The sequence below is a fragment of the Sabethes cyaneus genome, chromosome 3, assembly GCF_943734655.1.
Source record: "Sabethes cyaneus chromosome 3, idSabCyanKW18_F2, whole genome shotgun sequence".
Classification (NCBI taxonomy): domain Eukaryota; kingdom Metazoa; phylum Arthropoda; class Insecta; order Diptera; family Culicidae; genus Sabethes; species Sabethes cyaneus.
Window position 1 is genome coordinate 108,602,253 of NC_071355.1, and position 21,129 is coordinate 108,623,381.

The 21,129-nt window shown below is 38.3% G+C and overlaps 1 protein-coding gene across 5 annotated transcripts in view; it reads right to left on the reverse strand.

Annotated features, from left to right (window-relative positions):
- The window catches only part of LOC128743640 (uncharacterized), a 296,700-nt gene that overhangs the window by 121,905 nt on the left and 153,666 nt on the right, over window positions 1-21,129 (reverse strand). For all 5 annotated transcript variants that reach the window (XM_053840254.1, XM_053840253.1, XM_053840256.1 and 2 more), the window contains 2 exons: window positions 13,671-13,764; window positions 12,659-13,618 (listed from right to left, as the gene is read on the reverse strand). In XM_053840254.1, coding sequence (XP_053696229.1) covers window positions 12,659-13,618; window positions 13,671-13,764 — 1,054 coding nt within the window. The remainder of the gene's footprint in view (window positions 1-12,658; window positions 13,619-13,670; window positions 13,765-21,129) is intronic.

Here is a 21,129-nt window from a genome sequence, read left to right on the forward strand (position 1 = left end):
CAGGGGCTTGCGATGGATGCCATGTTTTTGTTGCCAACATCTTCGCACATTTCGACAAGGTTGGCAGCAAATTTACCTGTCAGACGGGCGCTTTTCCTGCAATAGCGCTCTTCGTTAAGTCGACTGTCAAACACCGTTAGTTAAGATAGGGATAGCACCCCGCTGTATCTATGTTAATCTTGAAACTATTTCAATTGGCCTTGCCAGTGTTGAAACAGATTTCGTAGGCTGCTCGCACTTACAGGAAATCTCGTGCCGAACTGTCAACGCGTGAGTGTTGACAAAAGTAAAAATACTTCCCTTTCTTTTTTCTCACGCAAAACCCTGAACAATATCAGCAACGCTGGCAAGGCTAATGGCGATTTTGAGTTTCCCAACACATTCGAGCCATAATATGATGAATTAGGGTAACCAACCTATTTTGGATCCCATCAGCAGCTGTACATAATTTGGACACTTCCATCAATTTTGCTGTAAGTGTCCAAATTATGTACAGCTACTAATGGAGTCCAAAATACGTTCGTTACCTGGGTCATAATGCGTTCATAACGCTATAAATAAACATCCAATACCAAAAATCGATTGGATATTCAATCTTCCGTTATTCGCGCTGTTGTGTTTTGTACTACGCCTGTTGACCGTTAACTTTATCTCGGTATATCTCGTGATTCCAGCAATAAAGAAAATTACTGTTTTAGCAAAGTTGATCCGCAGACTAAGACCTTTCCAACGGTGGTAAAAGTTTCATAAGTTTTTCACCAAGTGGCATTAGTATTCGAGTGAATTCGGTGAGGTTTTAGCATGCCTATATATCAAAATTAGCGCGAGTAACGAAAGGTTAACAAAATGACGGGAGCTGCCTTGTTTTGCCATTTGGTCATAACCGATGCCTATACACATTTGCCAATCGACAACGAGTAGTATAATTAAATACTACGACACACGGACTTATCTGTCCTAAGAGAGCGAGCAGTTTATGGAGCTGCCAATATTCTTGCTATTTGGCAACGAAGAATGGAGTCCGTGCTTCCGGAGCTCACACTTAAAAAAACACCGATTCCGGAAAAATTTTGCCGAAATCTCAACAACCGACCATTCGGCAAATTTTTTTATGTTACCAAACGTTACTAAAGATTCGTAAACGTGGATTTGCACCATCGACATTTTTGCCGAACGTTTGGCTGTTGAAATTTCGGAAAATTTTGTCGAATTCGTTACTTTTATTTTAAGTGTGCTGGATAACGTCAGTTTTTATCACCACATTATAGTTTTGGCAAACAACTTCGACGATGTTTCTCGAATGCTTAGCGCACAAAATTGATCACCAGAGATTACACAACTCATATTTGAAGCTACAAACATATTGAAGCTACAAAAATACAGAAAAACTTCAGTCAAATCAAAGCTATCCGTGATGCTCCGCGTCCATCAACGCCAGATGAAATATCATATCTAAGAATCTTGGCCGTATATCCCTTTAAGCACGGAGGGTTTTTGTTACGATATTTTTGGTTTTTGGATCAATATAAATTTTTTTTATCTCTCGAGATACCAAAACCGGTGTCTTCTATACATTGCAATAAATGTTTGCTAAATTTAGCAACCTACACAATTGTGTGGGTTCGGCCTTATCTTAACCATTGCACTATGGACAAAAATGAGCCGAAAAAACGGACGCAATTAAGATATGGCCTGCAGGCTAATAAAATGTAGCTGATCTTATGTAAAAATTTCCGGAGAATCGCATGGCGCCCACCACTTTCCTGTTTGTCATCGGGAAGTGCCCCATTTTGCTCATTTTCCCCTATTTTTAACATTTTTAACCATTTTTGGACTATACCAAGCCAGGCTTTGAAAAAACAAAACAAGAAAACCTAATTATTTTGTGTAAAGAAGTCCACAGAATTGAATAGCATTAACCCCGTTTAGTTTAGAGCGAGATCATCGCTTCGAGGCTCATAAACTTCAGCTTCTGAAGCAGCGCAACGGTCGTTGCGTAGCTATGGAAATACACGCAACTTTTTGCAAGTCGAGTTTTTACTAACCTTAATACAACAGATATACCGGAACGTCCAGATTGGGTTAAAAACATTTAAATGTTGATTCAAGAATTTGTCTTAGAAAATCCCGTAGTTGAATACATCATTTGGCACACTTCTTTTTTATTTTACAATTTAAAAATGACCAGTTTTAGGTTCTGGTAATACTCTAAACGGAAGTTCCGTAGTGTGGAGCATGAACGAATGCTCTACAGTATAATGTATTCATTCCTACTAACTCAAAATGAGATGGCAGCAACAGATTTCGTTTTATTTCATCTGTTACTTATGACGTGAAAAAATAATCCCACTGTGATCTGGAATATTTCCGGGAAAATGGATTCAACATTTCCTAATATATTTTGTCATTGAAGGTCAATCTAAGGTGGTTCTTTGAAGACAAGTTGTATAAAAATTGATCAAAAAATAGTAAAGATAGAGCCAAAAGTGTAACGGCAAGTACACTAATTTTTAATTACATTAATTAGAAATACTTGTTTCTAATATTTTTTATCTAAGCAATTTCGAAATACGGATGCAATAAGAAAATACGACAGATAAAACTTTTTGCTGTTTTCACAAGATTTTTAAGACTAGATAATAATTAATCCAAGCACAAAAGAAAACTTCTGTTTAGCTATTTTCTATTTTTTCTACGAGTTACGATGTTTACACAAGAGATTGGTGCCATATATGTAAAAGTACGACGTTTAGAAAGGAAAGGAAAATTTTTTAAAAGTAGTCATGTCTCACCTACACAATTGTGTGGGCTCGGGCTTAAAGGGATATTGGACTTGATTTTTTGGTTTGCCGATCGACGATGTGTGACGCATGTTTGCGCCGCTCCTCTGGTTTCGCCCGTCGATCCTCATCATTCTCGTTTAAACATTGCTTTGTTTGCGGATTGCAATATCAATCCTAATTCTGTCCGGTAATGTACATCAACAGAAAATAATGCATTGAAATACCGCAAAATAGATTTTGCAGCTTTTACGGATTATTTAGCAAGCCTAAATTGGGCGATTTTGACTGAGCGTGACAATGATTGCGTTGATGATATGACTAAGCTATTTTGTCATATGCTGTATCAATGGCTAAACGTTCATTTACCGCTAGAGAACGAGCCTGTTTCCCCCCGTGGACTACTCCGCATCTGGGTTTCTTGAAACGAAAGCGCAATTTCTGGCATCGCAAATACCGTTGTTGGAAAACTAGCGCAGCATAGCGCAATTTTAAACAACTGAGTGATAAATACCGACGCGTGAATCCTTCATTATACAAAACAATTACACTTCGTATTCCGACGCCTGTTTCGTATGAATCCACTGCAATAATTGACGAATTTATTTAACTTTAGTAAAGTCGATTTTGCTGCATTAAACCAATCACTGCGACATGTGGACTGTACAGAACTCGATAATTTGACTGGTGTGGATTTAGCTGTTGACTATTTTAACACGGGGGGGCTCTGTAGCCGCAAGGTTACCGAGTCTGCTTTGACAAGCGAAAGGTCGTGGGTTCGAATCTTGGTAGAATCAGGCCATTCGATGTCAAAGTGACTTTAGCATGGGTTTATTCTCTGGCCCCTCATCACCCTTCCTTCATGCTGAGTTCTATATTATCCCGAAGCCGCTTCTTATGGTTAGTATACTGGAATGAGGACCTATTGAGGTAATGGTTTTAAACCTCATGAGGACTCACCAGTGCTAACTATAACAAGGCGAAACAGGTTTGGTATAGTAGGACATGCATCGAAGCAAGGGTAAAAAAAACCCTCAACACATAAGCACGCATAAAAAATATAAGCTTATCGTTTACTCAATAACGATAAAGCACAGAAATGCAGTGTAGAATACAACATACACCCGGGCAACATTATAATAGATCAGTAATGTTGTGGGCAAAGTGATAAGCCCATACAAAAAAAAATTAACACGACACTTAACAGTTTATTTCGTCTTCATGTACCGCCTCAGCGACAGCACGTTAAGCCACCATGGCCTAATTCCAGACTTCGATTTTTAAAGCACAAAAGAGTAGTTGCTTTGATAGTTTTTTTTCCTTTCCTTTCCTTTTCACAATTGCGTCCATTGATAAGGACTATTATTGTATGATCCATATTTGATTTGGTGCTAGTAAAATATCCTGTCACAATTAAGGTGCGAAGGACAATGGTTGACATAGCACACGATCCCAGTTAGGCTCGACTCGTTTTATAAAGCCTAATACCCTGCCAGGATCGCTTTGCCAAATTTCGTGGGGCTCTAATAATCCTTTTCCAAATATTGACATTCTTTGATTTATTAATGCTCCACAGTTGCAGAGTATATGTTCAGCAGTTTCCATTTCAAATTGGCAAAAACGACATTGAGCAGTGTCATTTTTCCCAATTTTATTTTGGTAATATCTGCCAGTCAACAGACCAGTAATTACCCGAAGGTATTTTGACGTAGGACTACGTCTTACGGCAAGTTTTGAGATAGGGTGTCATTACAAAAAATCGAAAAATGCGAGCGTCACGAAAAATGAAAGGTTTTGAGCGCTAATAGCTCAGCGGTTTTCCGATCGATTTTCAATATTCTTACACCAATCGATTGGAAAATCTTCTAAGAATTGACCCAAATAAAGAAAAGTGTGAATTCTTGATGCTGAATTATTGAAAAATTGAAAATAATGAACCTATGTTTTACCAGAATTCTCGCTTCGTGATTGGTTGTTGGAAATGGCGCCATCAAAGTAGAAACGCGTTTTCACGCTTCGGCTTATAATTCAGTCAATTTTCAATAGATTTCCAAGATATTTACACCAATTGATCGGAAAATCGATTGAAAATATTGAAAATATAGAAAACTATTGATTTTGTATTTGAAATTGAATTTGAAAAATTTTTGTTTTTGAATTGATTTTGAAAATTTGAATTATGTTCATATTTTTGCCTTCCCTCGTCAGTGCTTTCCTAGCACGGATGACAGAAATATATACGATATAAGCTATTGGTTAAGCTTCCTTATGATTGCATTCAATTTGCGCCCTATAGCAAAAGATTCAAAAGGTTTCATCGAGATTCATGCGCACTTGGGTTCGACGAACCGAAAATGAGTTACATGTCACTTCTTTAGTCCGTTTCTTTAAGCAGTACAGCCTGCGTAGAAATTTTTGAACCGCCGATACCGTTGTTGAGGATAGACTGACATCACTAAAGAAACTGACTACAGAAGTGACAGGTTCGGTTCGTCGAAGCCAAGTGCGCATGAATCTCGATGAAACCTTTCGAATCTTTTGCTCGAAAACTTGCGGAGTATCAGTCGATGAACGCGGCAGAAATTAATGATTGCAAGCAAACGGCAACAAATACCATGGTATCACCACGAAATCGATCCGTGCTGCCTAACGAAAACACCAGGCAATCAAATTTGTATCGTACAGTTAATAAAATCGCCTAAATGTTGAACTCGAAAAAATATTGTTCGAACTTTTCCTAGCAACTTTGAACAGAGTCACGCACAACAATCATCGTTGAGTAAATCAGCTTTAATGATGACAGGAGGCCGCGAGTGACTGAGCTCCAGTGTCATTTCTTTAATCCGATTCTTTAGGTTTGATTTTCGTCTTTGTGACATGCCTTTGATGAATGGGCTTATTCAGCAAATAAATTGGAGCCAATTACACGGTGCGACAAAAATTTATTTTTTAATATACTATGCAAGTGACCTAGTGTACGTTGTTAGTCGCACCTAGTACATCATGAAAACACATATGACATCATCCTAACTCCCCCAAAATTTCAAGTTATTCCAAAAAAACGTTTTTTGGCTAGGTGCACACATACTATCATAAATAACTCAATAATTTTCTTAGAAATTTTAAGTTTTTTAGGCATTTTTGGAAAGCTTAGAGGACAAGCTTTCAGAATATATACACATTCATCATGGTTCTACAAAAGTTAGACGAGATTTTAAATATGAATTTAACTAAAAAAAAGAAATTTTTCTCACTTTAGGGGTCCTTAAAGTGACCTTAAAAATGACCCACATTCCTCAGCACAACATCACTTGTTTTATATTCAATCCTAAGACTTTGGTCAAAATTTCAGCCAAATCGGTCAACATTTGCAAATTTGAGACCTATTTTAAGAGTTGTAGAATTGGTTGCTTAATATTACAACTGAGCATCTTGTACACGATGAAAGATTAGGCGGGTGATTTTCCATAGCTCTTTCCAGTCGATGGTATCATATGCGGCAAAACGACACGAAAGTATATTAAATTATTTTGTCTTTGATCCATCCGTTTTTTTCGAAATTCGAACGCGTAACAAAATAGCGGACATTCAAACATAAAAGTCAGTTTTTTAGTCGAAAAAATTGACTGAACTTTTCTAAAAAATACAAAAATGGCAATATAGAAAAAAGGATGGGTCAAAGACAAGATAATTTTATAAGCTTTAAAGGCAAAAAAGATTTAAGTGAATTTCTTGAGCCGTTCTTGAGATATTTATGGTACCTACCGACTTTGAAAACCTGGTTTCGAGAAAAACGGCGTTGAAGTTTTTATTCGCTGTGTAATCGCTCCAGACTTGCGCGGTTCAAATAGCTGTATCTTTGTCATTTTTTGGAATTCAACTGAACGAATTTAAACGCATATGCTCAAAATATTAATCTTTCGATATAAACAATAAAAAAATCGATTTTTTAGAATTGAAAAAGTACTATGCCCTCTTAAAATGACCCATTATGCCCCAGTAGAAGCGAATTAGAAAATAAATGTTTTTGTAATATTTGTATTAAAAATTGTGCATGCTGCGATGAAAAGAAAGAACAAAAGTATAAGAAAATTTTCGTTGAATTTCATACGCTCATGATTGAATATTTCATGTACTTATGTGAACTTATGGCACACTGCCCGGTAATAGTATGTCGGGCGGTGTCGACAGACGCAGGCGAAAGGTTCCAAGATTGAAGAATTTTAGGGTTGTAATATGCAACCTTACACGCCAACCAGAACACCGCTTTTTTGTATACTCTTGGTTATAATAAAGCTGTTGTTATTCTATTTGAGACATTTTACACTTTTGTGCATTCGCCAATATTCTATATAATACAGTATTCTTCTAACCTGAATATGAAACAATTAAGCATCTTTCATGCTGTAGCACATAATCTCTGTGATGGGTATGAAATGGGGAAAGCAAACAAGAGAGCGACCAATACAGCTCTTGTCATCTCAAGCCCCTACTTGGCGTCTCCACGCGGCGTTACCCGGTAATGTTCTATTGGGTAGCTAAGCTAGGAGGTGCGATACTGCGTGGTTTCCGGCTGCCCGATTTCAAAATTGCCATTTTGAGCAGACAACTAAGCACTAGATTAGATGCACTACCCAAGTAACACAATTGGTTTTAAATAAGAATTGATAACAGATTTAAAACAAAGCTAATTGCTGACCTTTCGTTTTCGCATACTCATTTAAAACCAATTTCCGACTGAAAAAGCGCAAGAAACGAGTTAAAATGTAACATGTTTGTGAAATATTTCAAAGTGACGCCTATGCGTTGCATGGCTTTTGTACTACTAACAGAAAAACGTAAATAACTGTTGAAGGGATTGTTTTCTGACATTTCCCTGAAGTTATGTATTTACAAGCAAAATAATGTCAGACATTTTTCTCAAGATAAAATGGCTATAGTATATTTCGGTAATTTATCAATCACTCAAAGCAACATTGTAGCCTTCACATAATCCAAACTAAAGTGCGATTTTAAATTTATCGTGAACTTTGCCATTCTACTTCTGAAAAATTGATGCGCTAAAGCTTTACTTTTCTAAGCAAAAGTTGAGTGGAATCGAAATAAATATCATTTTATGAAAATCTCACAAAACATGCTAATCTCTTTGAAAACTTGTGGGATATTTCATATTAATTATGTTGCATGTCCCTTTTATACATAAAATCATTCTATGACACAAAAATAATGATCTATTTCATTATATTTTGGCGCAGTCATCGGCCATGTTTATACAAGATTGGGTACAAATGAGCACACCGATAACCGAAAAATTCGAAACCAATGAAAAGTTGTACTGTATAAATTTTGTTTTGCGTTAACTTACAACTGATTCACAGTTAATTTTTATTTGTGAAAGAACTTAAATTGCGCTCAAAAAATACTCGGAAAACTCATAAATTGGAGCATTTAAGCTCAATAAAATATTGCAATCTTGCGAAAATGTGTCAAAGTTATTGATCTGCGCTGTACTTATCGTCATCACTTCGCCCGCTGTTCAATGCCGGCAATTCGCAACTACGAAGTTGCTAATATTTGTTTGATTTTTGTGTGACACAAAAAGAGAAGGAAGTACCATTGCTTTTGTTTTCACGCAAGTTTTAACAATTCGGCATGGGTTTTCGTGTGAGTGCGAACAGGCTTAAAAATCTCTTTTACTTTCGTAGTCGCGAATACACAGTTGTAAATGATCGATAAAAGCTTAGCTGTACAACCGAAATACAACTTTAACCTGTCATTCTGACTGAAAACATCGGCGTTTGAAATAAAACATTTTTATAGCATCTTGTTTTCCATTAAATTTATTTATGATTTAAATGCAACTGTTTTCTGAATATTTTTCTAAAAAACATGTTGCAAGTGTTACTTGGGTAATGGAAACTGAAAGACGCAATTATATTTTATTCGACGGATCGCTGGTGAGCGTGAGTTTTTGCGCATTCTCTTAAAGTAGGTGTGCAACTAACGTACCCATTTCTACAATCGTAAGGACATGGCCAGCTGTATGGTGTACTTACGGGTCATCGTAATCAGCTTGCAAGCCGCAGCAGCCCATCAATTTGCACAAAAATATTTTTTCAAAATGATAGGTTATGAGGAAGCAATGCAAGATTTGAAAAACAGTGACAACGATTTTTTACAGATAATTGTAGAATACAATTTGCCAAGAAGGGGTCAATCGCGGCGTAGTAGTTAGCATTCACGCCTCTCACGCCGAGGACCCGGGTTCAAATCCCAACCCCGCAGAAGTCACGAATGATAATCTGTTAAAGTGACAATAATCTAACAAAAAAATTTACCAAGACAGCATATGACAAACTACGACACAAAGTCTGTACAGAGAAATCTTGGATGATATTGATCCCCTTAGCTCGAGGAACGGCGTTCAATTGACCGAAGTGGGTTATTTCGGCCGGCCTCAGTTTACTCGTGAGCCGGACCGAGACTCAATAAGCAATACGCTGCAGTCCTTGCTTTACCTCGATAAAAATAATATCTGCTTACAAAAATATAGACTTCAAAAGTTTTCAAAAAGCGTTGTTTGTAATAGAGATGGTCGGGATTCATATTTTCCAAGCCCGAACCCCAGCCGGGCCCGAAATTTTTTTTCTGTCAAACCCGAACCCGAATTTTTATTTTCTGTCAAACCCGCATCCAAATTTTTATTTTCTGTCAAACGACCCTTCTTAACCCTTCTATTTCTTTTTGACCAAGAATTTAATTGAAAATTAAAAACAATTAAAGTATATAGCACTAGAATCGTTTTTTTACTTTTCGCGGGAACACTTCTTAAGTGTTCTATGAAACCATGTAAAAGCGAAACGAAAAATTTACATGAAAAATTATTTTGAAACACTTGAATCTTATTTTATTATGCTATAATGGTATCTAATAGCCAAGGATAGTTCTTAGCTCTAAGCACTAGTACCTTAGTTTAAGGGTAGCAGACATAGAAGAGACTGCTTTTAACCGTTATGTGTTCGGCTGGGTACCCGGGTACCTTTTGAGACTTTATTGCCTCGAAAAACAAGGTTTACGACAACTCAGCCAGCTAAAACTCGAAGAATGCTCCTAACTAGTGGGAATAAACCATTTGTCATCAACAGATTGCCTGTAGCAGCAAGGGGGGTCGAAGGGGGGGCCTTCGAATTTTTTTACCCCATAAGTGTTCGGATGGGTACCCGGGTACCCACCGAAATGAAATGCTTCTAACTTTATCAATTCTTGACCGATTTTGGATCTTGAACCGTCAAAAGATTGGAAAATTTGTCTACTTTTAGAGCATGAGCCTGACCAAGCCAGGGACTACGTCTGGTTCCCGTAAATCCGTATCTCCGGGACCATGTTCCGGATCCAAAACAAATGTGTACAATTGTCAATAAAACCACACAATATTGGTATCAAAATTCATGAAATCACTCCAGGAGTTGATGTTTATCCATTTTGAGTCCATTCAACTTATAGTCTTCGGAATGGCCACTCCGGAGCAAATTCCTGTGGGGCCTTACGGGACCGCTAACATATTAGGATAGAAACCCTAGCAATATGTATATCAAAATTCACGAAATCACTCCAGGAGTTGAGTTTTATCCATTTTAAGTTCATTTGATAAGCTGTCCCCGGAATGGCCACTCCGCAACAGGTTCCTGTGGAGCCTTATGAGACCAGTAACATGTTTGGTTAGAAACCCCAGCAATATGTATGTCAAACTTCATGAAATCACTCCAGGAGTTGATTTTTATCCACTTTGAGTCCGTTTGATGAATTGTCTCCAGAATGGCCACTCCGGAGCAGATTCCCGTGGGGTCCTCTGAGGCCACTAGCATGTTTGGATAGAAACCCTAGCAATATGTATGTCAAAATTCATGAAATCACGCCAGGAGTTCATTTTTATCCATTTTGAGTCCATCTGACAAGTTGTCCCCGGAGTGGCCATTCCGAGGACAACTCATCAAATGGACTCAAAATGGATAAAAATCAACTCCTGGAGTGATTTCATGAAGTTTGACATACATATTGCTGGGGTTTCTAACCAAACATGTTACTGGTCTCATAAGGCTCCACAGGAACCTGTTGCGGAATGGCCATTCCGAGGACACGTCATCAACTGAACTCAAAAAGAATAAATTTCAATTCCTGGAGTAATTTCACGAATTTTGATATACATATTGCTAGGGTTTCTATCCAAACATGTTACTGGTCTCATAGGGCTCCACAGGAACCTGCTCCGGAATGGCCATTCCGAAGACAACTCGTTAAATGGACTCAAAATGGATAAACATCAACTCCTGGAGTGATTTCATGAATTTTGATACCAATATTATGTAGTTTTATTAACAATTGTTCACATTTGTTTTGGATCCGGAACATGGTCCCGGAGATCCGGATTTATGGGAACCAGACGTGGTTCCAGGCTTGGTAAGTCTCATGCCCTAAAAATAGACAAATTTTCCAATCTTTTGACGGTTCAAGATCCAAAATCGGTCAAGAATTGATAAAGCTAGAAGCATTTCATTTCGGTGGGTACCCGGGTACCCATCCGAACACTTATGGGTGTTAAATTTCCCGTACACATAACGGTTAAAGACACTTAAACTTACAACTATTCCGAGGCACAAAACTTTTTTGAAATCAGAATACAAACTAACAATTTGTGATGGCAGACAATTCTAGTCTTCTGTCAGTGTTGGGGCACAGTTATGACATGATCCAATCGACGAATTCTGGCTATATATAACTTTTGGTCTAAATTCGATCTAAATCTGAAAACACTAAACCGTCTAAAAAGCAACCAGTCCAGTGTAGCTGATATCTGAGTCAAACTAAATATCATTAAAGTAATACTTGTTTTATTATATTATTATATTAAAATAATACTTCAACACGAACTGAATGTGGAGATGGTCCGGTTTATCATTACCCAATCCCAAATCCGACCCGAACCCGGATTTATTTTTTTCGCTAAACCAGAAACCGAATATTTTTTTTCGGCTAAACCCGAACCCGGCATCTGGTAAAACTGTTAAGCCCGAACCCGACGGGTTATATTATATTAATTAAAACCTAACTGACCTATCTTGCCCCTTGACCCGTCTTACCTCACCTTACCCTATAGGACAATTGTGGGGTTAGTGCTACGACCCTATTGACTCTAACAGTCTCTCATAGTCTCAATTCGAACATTAGCTTGTTCAGATCAATGTCGTAGCTCGACGCCAACTGAAATGCTTGATTTGTCATCTATTATACTCTAAATTAAACGGAACATGCATGTAAACGGTGAAAGCAAAAACAATCCCATATATGTATTGCAGGTGTTTAGTGAGCATTGAGATAGCATTAAAACACTAGTTCTAAAAGGAAGAAAAAAGAATCCTTCTTAAGATGACTACATAAATTTCAACAAAACAGTCCTTCACTGATAGAGTTTTTAATATTTTGTTTTGATTCTACAATATCGGTAATCCAATTAGCCATGACAACTTTGGACCTCTATCCAGTATATGCAAACAAGTGTGCAGCTAACGGTTTACTCTACAAAATTAAACGCGAAATTACATTAATATCTTAATATATTAGGTTTACAACTCAGCAAGGAGTACAATACATACATAGCGTAAAGTGCCTCGTTTTTCCCAGCATCTACCTAATATATGCGAGCGGAGATAGAAGATCCCAATTAAATTGCAGCCGCTTAAGTGACTATCTCTTTTGGATTTTTTTAAATAATAATAGTTAATATAGAAATCCATCACCGTGATTCTGTTGAATAATATTGCAATGACCATATGTGATAGTATACATTAAAATAGAAAGATATTTGTTGAGGTTAGACTTACATTTGCATCATTGACTTCGTCATTGTCTGCCGACGTAGTAGGGTCTACGTCGATATAACTGTCACTAATTTCAGCTTTCATGTTAGTAGTTCCGCTAGCGTGTAGTTCGAGCTCATCATTTTGCTCATCAGCTTGAGAAACTGAACAAGAAACATCTGTTGTATGAATACCACTATCTTCATGATCAGAATCAATATTCTCATTGTACTCTATATCAGTTACTAGCTGCTTGCCTGGAACAGCATTACATAGAGTGGATGCGTACGATGTTGTAACAGAGCTCAATTGATCAGATGTTGTATTCGAATCATGCATAGCATTTTCCAAGATACTATTTGTTTGAACTATTGTTGAACATTTAGGTAAGATTATCGACGTTCTTGTTGAGCAATTATTTTTTACGGTAGTAGTATTTCTGGCGTCTCTTTCAAAAACTTCTAGTCTATTCTTCAAATCAGTGAACGAGACCTCCGGAAGTTTGCGTTGAAGGATGTCAGATTCGCTTGGATCTAGACTTTGTAATACTGACAATCGTTCTTTTACGCTAATGAAGCTATTGATAGTATCACCAGATAAGCATCGCGTTTCGTGTTCGGAGTTGGTAACTGAAGATGGCTCTTTCTCGAAGAGTTGTTTACGTTTCATAAAATCGATTTTTGGAATATTTCGTTGTAACGAATCTGCGGATTTTCGGTGTTCATTATTAACATTACGATTCTCTTCAATTGAAGATATGTCATCAGGATTTTCACTTGAAAGTACGCTTGCCGTATGAAAATGTTCACTGTTAACCAACTGATCTGATTGTGAATGGCTTGCTCGTGAAATTCTGCTTTTATATACTTCAATAGCTCCTTCGTATGTGTATTCACTTATGTCTGTATTGGGAGTAGTATTACAGGGAGTAGATAGTTCTTCACTTAGAATAACAATTTCGGTAGAGGACATCTTGTCTGAAGACTGAATATAAAAAATTGTAATGTTGTTTAATTTGATTTCATGACATACATACCTCTGAGGTACTAAAACCAAGGCCAAATTCGCTTAAATCATCATCATTATTATTATCACTGTAGATAGGCAAAGGCTTGAGTTTTCTGGAACCTCTGAAAGTAAAATTGTTGGAAAAATCTTTACAATCTTGATCAAAGCGTGTAGGGCGCTATATCTTTGTATATTAGCGTTGATAGGAGGAAATGCTTATCAACTTAGGGACTATATTGACTCGTTTCATTGTGCCTGATTTTCATTTTCAGGTATACCTAATTAATTCAAGTTTATCACGAGGTTTTCGAGCCACCGTAAATCTCACATATGCACAATATTTTTTGATATAAATTAACAAATAATGGTTGGTTAGTACCTGTTGGAGCACAGTGTTTAGCAATCCCCTACGCGCGCAACCGGTCTATCAGCTAACACTATCTATATACAAGTGAGAATAAAAAAATCAAATTCTTTCACTTCCAACTGTAACGTAGAGCAATAAAGACGCTTTTTTGTACTCGCTACTCGGTCGGTTCTCCTTCTCACTTATATTTTTCGGTTTCGGTTCAATCCTCCTCGGTTCAATCAATCCTCGGTTCAATCCTGAAGCGGTTTCGCTTCAATCCAATAGTCCAGGTTCTAATAACCTCTCGTTTTCCGGCTCGTACACCCTCAACATTTTGGTCCTTCACGCTCGGATTATGGATACAGCACCCACGGAAAATATTGTTTCGAAACGAAAGGTTATTTTGGCAAAAGTGAAATGCGAGTTATCTGTCGCAGAAAACATTCGCCGCCGGAAGCCGTCCGCTGCGAAAATATTCGAAAGGCGAAGTAAAATTACGGAACTTGCTAATCATTTAGACGCTATTCAAACTGCGATTGAAGAGGAAACGGCCCACTTGGAGGACGTTGCATCAGTTTTCAATCATCGGCTCTTGTTCGATGAAGTGTACTTCCTTGTTAAGGATATTTACACTCAGTATCTGGAGGAGAAGCAGGAAAATTCTTCGATTCGGAGTTCCAATTCACAAGGAACAAGTGATCTACGTGATGCAATCAAAGCTCTATTGGGGACGCAGCAGGGAGTTCTCGCACGGCAACCAGCTTTGGAAATTCAATTATCGTGAAGCTTGGGAAACACTACTTGCTACTACTACTACTACTAACGGTTGTACGAAAGGGCGACGTAGGACTATCACCCTTATTCTGCGAGGCGGGAGACGTGACTATTTTGGAGTCGCCGCGAATCAGGTGACACGGTTTGTTACTTAGGTGACACGGTTGTCACCTAGGTGACTCGACTCGCCGTGGCGAGTCACGTATTGAGTCTCGTGACTCGCAGAATAAGGGAGTATATCAGATGATTAGATCAAGGACTAATGTAAACTGCATTTCTGGCATATGTATGATTATAAGAATCTGTTAGTGCCATTATTTAACTGAATATTCAAAAGAGCAATGGTCGCTTTGAAAATACGTGAGCGGGGGTTCATAAGTACAAGGCCTGCAACCAATGAGACAGAGCTTTCTTTTAAAAATCGCTTGTGTGCATCATAAAGGTTGAAATGGTAATGAATGACCAGCCCACAGATTATTGTATTGAATATGATTATGCGTAGCTTGACATGTTTCAATAATCTTAATTTAACTCGCTTGTGGCCTTTGAAAGGACCATTGGTGACAACAAATAACATTAGAGCCAAGGCAAGTTCATCGCAAATATGACGTGCCATTCGAATGTCCTCTTTTGATATGAATGCCAACAGGCACGTGAGTTAGCGGCGTCGATTCACTGTCTTTTGCTCCGAGAAGATTTTACTAGTTTACTTTCACAGCTTTCCGCTTGTTACACAGCAGAAAATATGGCTCAAACGCAAAAACTCCTATTTTATTTGTATGAGAGTCCTTATTCTCAAACCATCATAAAATAAATTCATGCCTCCAATAGCCCACACATGCCAAATTTGGTACTTTATGCTTGATTAGTTCTCGAGTTATGAAGAAATTTGTATATTATTTGTATAGGAGCCCCCCCTCGCCCTCCTTAAAATTTGTCTCTAAGGTAATGGACGTACCAGCACGTCGACAGCTCGCACTTTCTTTAAGGCTATGTTACAACTGTTTGCGCCCTTCACACACGGAGAAACATTGTATATCTAAATCGGTTTGTCATATCGCACAGTGTAAGCAACGGTACCATACCTTGCTGTGCCGAAGAGACGTCAAGCGACCGGAGAAGCAGAATGATGCTGTTATCGAACCAGAGGAGCAGAATACTGAGGAGTCTTCAACTTCGGCTAACGCGGCACAGGCATCAGCAGTTCGGAACCGTCCATATTTTCATTGTTGCCATTGTTGGTAGCCAATATCAAGGGAGTGGATGGCAAATCAAACGAAGTGAGAATTTCGATTTATTCGGGATCTCAGTCATCTCTTATCACCGAGGCGTGTGTCAAACGTCTTGGACTGAAGCGGATCAACGCCAATGTGGAAGTTACTGGTGTCAACGGGGAAGTAGTCGATACTACAGCGGGCAAGGTATTGTTGATAATTTCATCGCGATTCGACGATAGTGATTACAATTGCAACGCAAGCATACGTATTAGGAAAGCTGACGGCAACCCTGCCGTGTCAGTAATTCAGCGCATCGGATATGCCATACTTGAAAGGTTTGCAACTTGCTGATCCACGATTCAACAAGTCGAGCACAGGGGATGTCATTTTGGGTGCAGATGTCTTCCTGTCCATACTTCGATCGGGGCAGGTCAAGAATCTTAACGGCATTCCTGTAACACAACGTTCCATATTCGGATGGATGGTCGCAGGAAGAATCTCCAAGCAGGAATGTTTACACACCAATCATTCAGTGATAAATGTACATCAAGAATTTCCGGAGTGATTCGCGATTGGGACTCAACTAGCATATTGTAAACAAATCGTTTTATTACACCGTCAGCCTTAAAGGACTGATAATATCCTTGGCAAGAATCCTTTCTTCTATTTTAATCGTTAGAATTATTTAAAACAAGTTTTTAGTGATGGGCGATAGAAGTGTTTAATCAAAACAAAAGGCAATTTGCAGTTTAGCCCCTTTCATTGTTATGCAGTAACAGGCTTATTTGCAAATCGTTTTGTAAACAGGCAATAGTTAAGGGCGAAACTGCGTTGTTTTCAAAACACAGGCGCATTGTAAACAGGCGAAACTAAATAAAAAAATCAAAACAAGGCGAAACAGGGCTGGGCGAATCTCATTGTCAAAATGCTTTGAGGCTCATTCCAAGGGGTTCAACCTTAGACTTTGAGCTTAAATGCACAAATTTTTTGCAGATTGTTGTGAAATTATAAGATTAATTTATTCTACACCAATTTATATCTTTAAACTTGATTTTTGTAACTTTTATTTAAATTAAGACTTGAAAATGTACTGGCAAATTATCACAGTGATATTCCTCATTGTTTACACTTTGCTAGTTGCGCCCTTATTGCGAATCACTCCGGATTTGATATCGATCGCACTCTACGGATGTTTTGGGAAAAACAAGAGCTGCGCAACAGCCAGCCTTTGACGGAAGAAGAGAAACGGGTAATCAACCATTTCGAATCAGCATTCACACGTACGGAAGAAGGACGCTTTATCGTTAGACTACCGCTGGACGATTCAAAGCAAAAGGTCGGTGAATCTTTGACCGCTGCTGTCAAGCGTCTCAGAGCAATGGAGCGCAGGTTTCAGAACGATGAAAATGTCATGGTTAGGTACACAACATTCATGCAAGAATACATACGGCTGGGACATATGCAGTTAATCCCAGATTCGGAGATAGCCGTCGACCAGTCAAGCTCCTGTTATTTGCCTCACCACGGGGTCATAAAGAAGGACAGTCTTACGACCAAATTGCGAGTCGTATTTCGACGGATCTCGTATTACATCCTCCGGAGTATCACTCAACGATTTGCTGCTGACTGCGCCCAATATCAATGCGGATTTGTTTGATACTCTATTGCGATTCAGATCGTACCCCATTGTATTTACGGCGGACATTGAGAAGATGTACCGTCAGGTACTGGTGCATCCTGACGATAGGGACTATCAACGCAATGTATGGCGAGATTCCCCGGACATGCCGATACAACATTTTCATTTGCTGACTGTAACATACGGTCTGAAGAATTCCGGATTTTTAACAATGGCAGCATTGAAAAAGGTAGCTGAAGTATACGAGAAGCAGTACCCAGAGGCAGTTGAGCGGATCAAAAAGCACGCTTACGTTGATGATCTGACTTTTAGAGCTGACTCTGCGCAAGAGGCGATGGTGTTAATCAAGCAGATTAACGAGATACTACATAATGCACAAATTCAGCAACGGTTCTCGACTCACTTAGTGACGTAAATGTTAACGCTAAACCGATCGATTTGCCAGACGAACAGAATTCGGTGAAAGCGCTTGGTATACATTGGTTGCCTGAGGAAGACGTTTTCACTTTCAAGGTGAACTTTCGAGTAGATGGCCCTAATACAAAGCACCAACTGCTGTCGGACACAGCGCGACTGTTCGACCCGTTCGGATGGTATAGTATAGTATAGTATCTGGTTATAGTATATAACAAAGGTTTAGAAATTGGTCGAAAAACACGAAGTTGATCCGAGGTATATGGGCCGAGTCACATATACCAATCGATAGAGCTCGACGAACTGAGCAATGTGTGTGTGTGCAGCTTATTTTCTATCGCCTGTTTCACGGATATGACTGAACCGATTTAGGGCTATTAATCTCATTTGAAAGGTATTATTGCCTAGTATATCATCACAGAACAGAAGTGGATATTAAAATCCAAACACGTACATGCTACTTTCTGCAGATACTAGCGAACCTGGCGGTGGCGAGTCACTTTTTTCCACGAAAACACCCGAACGCTTACGAATGCACACGAAAGCATGTGAAAGCTACTGTGCGATTGGCAGCGAGCGTTCTGCTTATATTGCTGTTATTCGCTTCTATACGAAAACCTTCCCAAAGAAAAAGAAAAACAAAAAAGACTCTGTCACCAGTCTTGATCGCCGAATCGTTCGGACTTCCACTTCTGTTCTGTGATATCATTATTGAATTGTTTCGCGGTACGATGTTTCGTTTAAAAGTCATAAGCAAAAATGTCAAAACTACGTGACACGATTTTCTCCGGAACCACACAACCGATTTCAATGATCTCAGTACCAAATGAAAGCTCTTGCTATCATAAAAATTTTCAGAAAGTTTTATTCAAAACAAACAAGTAGTTTAAAAATTATGCTTAAAAACGTTTTTTGACAAGGTAATAATTATCGCCTGTTTCCCAGAATGGCCAAGCCGATTTAGTCCGATTTGAAAAGTAATATAGCCGGATAGATCACTATTGAGTTGTTTTTTGATTGGACCTTTAGTTTGAAAGTTATGAGCAATTAAAATTACACGTTGTAATATACAACAATTTATAGTGATTGTAATCAATATGGTTTATCTAGTTTCAATTATTTTAGTATTAAATGAGAGGTCTTAACACTGCAAATGTATCTGCCAAATTTCATAAGGTCAAAAGATATTTGAAAATGATTTATGAAATTTATTCAAGAAAACTTTAATGACCAAACCTTTAATGGAACCAAACCTCAAAAACAGAATAATATAGTAAAAATGTGTAATTTTTCAACGGATTTTTCTTTGGAGCAGTTAATCTATACCTATAAAGAAGGATTTCTGTCTGCCTGTCTGTCTGTCTGTCCGTATGTTCCTTATAGAATCGAAAACTACTGAACCAATCGGCATGAAAATATGCATGTAGAGGTTTTTTGGGGCCAGGAAAGGTTTTAGTGATGGTTAGAAACCCCTCCCCCCACTAAGAGGGGGGGCTCCCATACAAATGAAACACAAATTTCTGCATAACTCGACAACTAATCAAGCAAATAGAACAAAATTTGGCATGTGGGTGTTTTCGGTGACAAGAATTTATTCTATGGTAAATTGAGACCCCTCTCCTCTTTATAAGAGGAATTATAACTCCTCTCCTCTTTAAAAGGGGGGGCTTCCATACAAATTTCCTCATAACTCGAGAACTAATCAAGCAAATGGAACCAAATTTGGCATGTGAAGGTTTTCGAGGGCAAGAATATTTTCTATAGTAAGTTAGGACCCCTCCCCACTTTAAGAGGGGGCTCCTGTACCAAAGAAACACAATTTTCCTCATAACTCGAGAAGTAATTAAGCAAATGGAACCAAATTTGGCATGTGGGTGTTTTTGGAGACAAAAATTTTTTCTATGATTAATTGGGACCCCTCCCCGTTTTAGGAGGGGGGATCCTATACACATGAAATACAAATTTCCTCATAACTGAAGAACTAATCAAGCAAATGGAACAAAATTTGGCATGTAAAAGTTTTCGAGGGCAAGAATATTTTCTATGGTGAATAAGGACCCCTCCCCACTTTAAGAGGGGGGGCTCCTATACAAACGAAATACAAATTTCCTCATAACTCGAGAGCTAATCAAGCAAATGGAACAAAATTTGGCACGTGGGTGTTTTTGTAGGCAAGAATATTTTCTATGGTATATTTTCTATGGATTTCCCCACTTTAAGAGGGGGGGGGGGCTCCTATATAAATGAAAAACAAATTTCCTCATAACTCGAGAACTAATCAAGCAAATGGAACCAAATTTGACATGTGGGAGTTTTAGATGGCAGAAATTTTTTCTATGGTGAATTACGACCCCTTCCCCTTTTAAGAGGGGAGCTCCCATACAAATGAAATTCAAATTTCCTTATAACTTGAGAACTAATGAAGAAAATGGAACCAAATTTGGCATGTGGGAGATTTTGGAGTCTTGAATTTATTTTACGATAGTTAGAGACCTCTCACCCCTGTGGTAGGGGGATATGGACTCTCATACAAATAAAACAGAAATTTTTGCGAAACTTAAAAAAAACTAAAAACTTATTAACTTAAAAACTAATCGAACTCGAGAAATTCGAGACTCTTCCATAAAACATTAGTCAATACAAGACCACAAAAACTATCTATAGTAACACTAGATCATTCAGGACGAGACGGTCGCGAGTGTTGCCGGTGACCCGCAGTCGGAAGCGCCGCCCACTGGGGGGCTTGCAAAACTCAAGATTGTGACAAAGATCATCCGAGATTCATGATTTATGTACAACACAGGTTAATTTGTGGCAATACGAAGTTTGTCGGGTCAGCTAGTTAATAAAATATAGCACATTTTCTTACACTTTTAGGGTAACCGTGAATCCGCCGAATAGGGTGACACAAATTTTTGTTTTTTAAACGCGTTTTTTAAAAAAATAGTGTCTTCACAAAAATTGTAGAACACATTAAAATAAGCAACTTTGCTGCATATAATAACTATTTATCTCTTACTGGTTGCGAAATTTAATGATTTGTTTAAAAAACCACTTTAAAATCGAGCAAAGTGTAAACGCCATGGGTGTAAAC